This window comes from Palaemon carinicauda, chromosome 23, assembly GCF_036898095.1.
Source record: "Palaemon carinicauda isolate YSFRI2023 chromosome 23, ASM3689809v2, whole genome shotgun sequence".
Lineage (NCBI taxonomy): Eukaryota > Metazoa > Arthropoda > Malacostraca > Decapoda > Palaemonidae > Palaemon > Palaemon carinicauda.
In genome coordinates this window covers 13,832,928-13,838,525 of record NC_090747.1, presented here as the reverse complement: position 1 = coordinate 13,838,525, position 5,598 = coordinate 13,832,928, and the positions used below count along the sequence as shown (strand labels likewise).

Below are 5,598 nucleotides of genomic sequence, written 5' to 3'. Positions count from 1 at the left end.
AGCATTCTGGAACAACTTGTTGTTTTAACTCCAATTACATAGTAAATCTCTAAATCGGATGGTTTGCGGTCAAAATAAACGTTAAATTCGTTGGAACTACACTATTTCTGATGCAACAAATATATTTTTATTCCAGTTTCCCCATAATGGATGAAACTGTAAATTTACCCTTTTGAGTAAATATATAATTGGTGCCGTGACCAGGATTATGATTATTATTATTATCGAGGGTGATGATTAATACTGGGGGATAACGTATATATTTAACATTAATATTGGTGTTAATACGTGAATATGTTTGAGAGATGTTTTTACCAACATTACGCGTCGTGAGAAAGTGTTCTTGGCGGCGGGTTGTTATGGCTTGGTCGTAATTGGCAATTTAGAAAACAGTTGACACCGTGCTCTTTTGCCGTGATTCATATGAGGAGATTGGATATGCGTTATACATTCTGAATTGATCAGTGATGATCGTTGCCACTAATTAAAAACATTTAAGTATGAAAATTATTTTTCATTAGTTGTGATTTTTATTGAAAAATTATTTCAAGTAGAAATAATTGTTGTAGTTGAGTTTCGGCAATTCGTTAATAGTTGAAAGTGAATTTAATGAATTGATTCTTTCCTATGGTAAAATTTTCGAGTTGTGTGAGTTTGCGCCGACACTGATAATATCGTTGTCGCACAAGGCGTCCATTTTGTCAATGATCGGGAATCCATTGATGGGTTAAACTAGTCTCGGCATTAATTAGGAATAACGTTGTCGCACAGGTGACCATCTTGTTAATGACCGAACAGTTAAGTTGAAGTTGTTTAAAATGAAAATGGGAAAGAATTTAATGTAGTTGTGGTGATAATTTATGAATTGAATTTTTCTTGAAGTGTGTTAATTAATTCTATATAATGGGGTGGTTATATATGAAAAATTGTTGAAATTGTATATTCGGTATGAACAGTTGTTTTGTTGAAACTGCTGAAAATTTGAAAATTTATTGATTTTAGCTGGTTTGATAATTATCTTTGGAAAAATGTCTGATAAAGAAGCTTTGGTGAGGTCACAAGATGGTTACAAGGGCGTAATCACCAAATGGGTAAATAAGATAGACTCTGCTATTGCTGCAGGTAATGTCAATACATTGTCTTCAATTAAGGATTTAATTATGAAGCAAATGAAGATTGTGCACGACTTGAATGAAAAGATATTAGCCTTAACCACTGAAGAAGATCGAATGAAAGAAGTGGAAGAGAAAGCAGAATATGAAGTAGTAGTTGGTGAACATTGGTATAAGTTGGACAATGCCATCACAGCAATATCAGCAAGTGGTTCTTCTGGAAATCCTCCACCCACACATAAGACTAATATTAGACTGCCTAATTTGGATCTCCCACATTTCACTGTAGATGTGTTGGAGTGGAATTCCTTTTGGGAATTGTACAATGTGTCGGTACACCAGCGAGGGGATTTAGAACTGATTCAGAAATTCTCATATCTGCAAAGTTTGCTCACAGGAGATGCTCTAAAACTGATTTCAGGATTTAAGTTGGAATCTGCGAATTATTCACAAACTATATCTCTCCTCAGAACCACATATGGGAAAAAGGATGAGATCAAAAGAGTTCTAGTAAGAAGATTACTAGAAATGGAGTCTCCATCTCCTGATTCAGAAGCATTGCAATCATTCAGAGCAAATTTTGAATGCTCAATCAGATCATTAGAGAGTGAAAACCTGGAGTTGAATGAACTCTACACTATTTTGCTTCATAGCAAGTTGCCTAAGAGTGTTAGTGAAACTGTGAAACGCAGAAGTGGGGATGATTGGCTTGTATTTGATACATTTAAGAAATATCTGGAAGAAGAAATTCACAATCTAAGATCTTTCGTCTCAACGGATGTAAGTAAACCTGGAACTTTATCAACAATATCTACGTTTACAGTGAATCAATCACAATCTGTTAGACCTAAGAGTAGAGGAAATGTGAATAAATTTAGTTCTCAACAAACAAGAAAATGTGCATTGTGTGAAGGCGAACACTGGTGGACACAGTGTAAAACTTATGCCAGTAGAGATAAGAAATTGAGTCGTCTCGGGTTTTTACAATTATGTTTTGTGTGTGCATCAAATAAACATTTTAGTGTAGATTATGAGAAACAAATTTGTGGAACGGATGCAGATTAAAACATCATCGTGTATTATGTGATAAAAAACATACCAGCGAACCAAGTAAATCAACAAATAAATCAGCAAATAAACCTAATAATAATGGTGTCCAGGTTGGAACACTTTCCGTAAGTGATCAGGGTCAGAAATCCAAGCAGAGGTCAGTTTTACCAACAGCCACAATTGTGTTAAAAGGTAAAGGAAGACATTTGGTATGCCTTCGTGGATTATTGGACACTTGTGCAGAATGAACCTTTATCAGGAGGTCAGCACTTAAGGACGTACAGTATAGATCTAAAGGCATGGAAAAAATTGCCTTAAGGGGTTATTTGACAAGCAAACCTGTGAATGAGTATGAGACGGTTAGTGTTTCCATACCTTATAAGGGTAGATTGATTGTTATGGATTGTATTGTGGTAGATGAGTTACCAGAGTATACTAAGAAATTCAACGTTAAACGAAATTTGAAAACGTTGTGTAAAACCAAAATTTGTTTAGCGGACAAGGATTTCGATCTGCCAGTGGACAAGCAAGCACCCATTGATATGTTGGTAGGCGTTGATAATGTCTATAACATATTACACCCCGGATTCAGAAAAGCTGGAAAATTGATATTGTTGCCTACCATATTTGGATATGTTGTGACAGGGTCCTGTAATGCCCCTCCAGTGCAGGAAACCCAGGTAACTGTGTTAAAGCTAGCACCTAACGAGGAAGTAATTGAAGCTACTCATAAATTTGATAGTGATATAAAGAAGGATTTGGATATTTTGTGGAATTTAGATAAAGTAGGTATTGACTGCAATGAATTGAAAGAACATGATCGAAAGGTTCTTGAAGACTTTGAAAGTACCATTGCATATTCTGAAATAGAGAAGCAATATGGTGTGGCCTTACCATGGAAGTCTAATAAGTCAAGGCTTCCATTCCATTTTTGGCAAGGCGTTGGGCCGGGTTAAGCAACAGTGTGCAAAATTTCAGAAGGATGAAGCCTACCTGAACCACTATCAGAAAATCCTGAAGGATCAGGAGGATAGGGGGTTTATAGAAAGGGTAGATATAAATAATGTGGTTGAAAATTGTCATTATCTAGCACATCATAGTGTCCAGAAAGATAGTGCCACCACTCCAATCAGAATAGTTTTTGACTGTTCCTGGAGACAAGGTAAAAATGGATTGAGCCTTAACGACTGTCTGTGGACTGGACCACATATTACGACAGATTTGCTCAAGGTCTTATTGCAGTTCAGGACTAACAACTACGCCTGTATTAGTGATATAGAAAAAGCGTTTCTTATAGTGCAATTGAGAGAAGAAGACTGCAATTACACACGGTTTTTATGGTTGCAAGACCTAACGGATACAAATAGCGAATTAATTATATATAGGTTTAGGGTGGTATTGTTTGGGGCTACGTGTTCTCCGTTTTTGTGGAATGCCACTATTAAATCACATCTGGCAGCTGTAAGAAAAGATATGAGTTGTACTGAAATGGTGGATATGATGAGAAGGGGATTATATGTGGACAACCTTCAATTTACCTCCAATAATGAAGAAGAATTAATAAACTTATTTTTTTGGCGCAAAAAAAATATTTGCACAGGCGCACTTGTATTTAAAGGAATGGACTAGTAATAGTGATCTTTTGAATACTATTGCGGGTGCTTATCGTATAAAATCAGAAGAAAAGCAAACCTATAAAGTCTTAGGCCTAAATTGGAACATCTCTGATGATAAACTAACAGTAACACCTAATCATCTTAAGACCGGTCAAACAAAACGTGAAATTCTAAGTGCAATTGCCCAAATTTATGATCCTTTAGGAATGCTTATCCCTATTACGATACGAGCTAGAATATTTTTACAGTATTTGTGGAAACAGCAGTTGAAATGGGATGATCTACTTTCAGTTCCTTTATTAGAACAGTGGAATGAGTTGTCCAAAGACTTAGAGAAAAGTCTCAGTATTTCCTTCTCCAGAGGCACTAATCTGGAGAAAACGGATTATCTCCACATTTTCTGTGATGCTAGCATAACAGCTTATGGTTGTATGGTCTATCGAGCAAGTGGTAAAACTTCGTCTCTGATTATGGCAAAGGGTAGAGTAGCACCCATTAAAGAGTTGACTGTACCTAAACTGGAATTAATGGCTTTGTTGTTAGGTGCCAGATTGTGTGAATTTATTGTTGAAACTTTTGAAGGAAATAAATTTGAGAAAATAATAATTTGGTCTAATAGTAAGTTGCCCTGGGATGGTTAGTGACAAAGAATAATTTGCCAGTATTTGTGAAAAATAGAGTATTGGAAATTAACTCTATAACTAAGGGGATCGTCTTTTCTTACGTCCCATCTTCAGAAAACCCTAGAGACCGAATTACTATAGGAAAAAGGACAGAAGAAGTAAGAAATAACTCCTTTTGGGGTGGGGGACCTCCCTGGTTAAAATAAGAAAACCACACCTATCCAATTGACAGGGCATGGGTGAAAAAAGCACAAGCACAGGATGAAGTTATTCAAGTCCATCTTGTAGGGAACAGTGAAAAAACCCATCTACTGAAGTGGGAAAAATTTAGTAGAGTGGATAAATTTTGTAAAAGTATAGCTTGGATTAGGCGATTTATTCACAATTGCAAATCAACTGGCTGTAGAAAAATTGGAAGTTTAACGCTGGAAGAACTTCAACAAGCTAAAAATAAAATGATTATCCTTTTGCAAAAGGAATACTTTCCAGAAGAATATAAAGCTTTTGGAAAATGGGGTAAAGTTTCAAAATTTACCTTATTAATACTATTGAATCTCTTCTTGGAAGAAGGAATTATAAGATGCAGAGGAAGATTGGAACATGTCGCACAGGCGGCGGAAATAAAATTCCCAATCTTACTGCCGAAAACTTGTTTTCTCACAAAATTGATAGTAAGGGAGCATCACTGTTTATAAGCTCACATGGGAGTAAATGCAACCGTGACAAGTGTGAGACAGGAATATTGGGTCCCACAGCTTCGCCAATTATCCAAAAGTGTAATTCATCATTGTGTAATCTGTAAGAAAACACAAGGGAGACCCTACCGTGTAAATATTGCTCCACCATTGCCAGAATATCGGGTGCAGAGAAAACAACCCTTTAGCATTACGGGGGTAGATTATACAGGAGCGTTGCTAACTAAGGAAAAACAGCAAAATCCTGAAAAGGCCTATATTGTTTGGTTTACTTGTCCAGTTACTAGAGGAATCCATATCGAATTAGTAAAAGATCTGTCCTGCGATTCGTTTTGGTGTTTGGAAAGTTTTGTATCCGTCGGGGATTTCCTTCTTTAATGCTAAGTGACAATGCTACTACCTTTGTATCGACTTCAGTTTATTTGAAAAACATGGCAGAAAGTTCCTTAGTGCAAGAACACCTGAATGCTATCGAATGTAAATGGAAGTTCATACCAGCCAG

General features: G+C 36.3%; 2 protein-coding genes across 2 annotated transcripts; both read left to right on the top strand.

The window, feature by feature from the left end:
* The first annotated feature begins 1,028 nt into the window (after positions 1 to 1,028).
* LOC137617433 (uncharacterized) lies at positions 1,029 to 2,177 on the top strand. Its single transcript, XM_068347458.1, has one exon. The coding sequence runs from the start codon at positions 1,029 to 1,031 to the stop codon at positions 2,175 to 2,177; it is 1,149 nt and encodes a 382-aa protein (XP_068203559.1).
* Positions 2,178 to 2,461: 284 nt separating this feature from the next.
* Positions 2,462 to 3,118, top strand: LOC137617432 (uncharacterized). Its single transcript, XM_068347457.1, has one exon. It carries the CDS (start codon positions 2,462 to 2,464, stop codon positions 3,116 to 3,118), a length of 657 nt encoding a protein of 218 aa, XP_068203558.1.
* Positions 3,119 to 5,598: the final 2,480 nt, after the last annotated feature.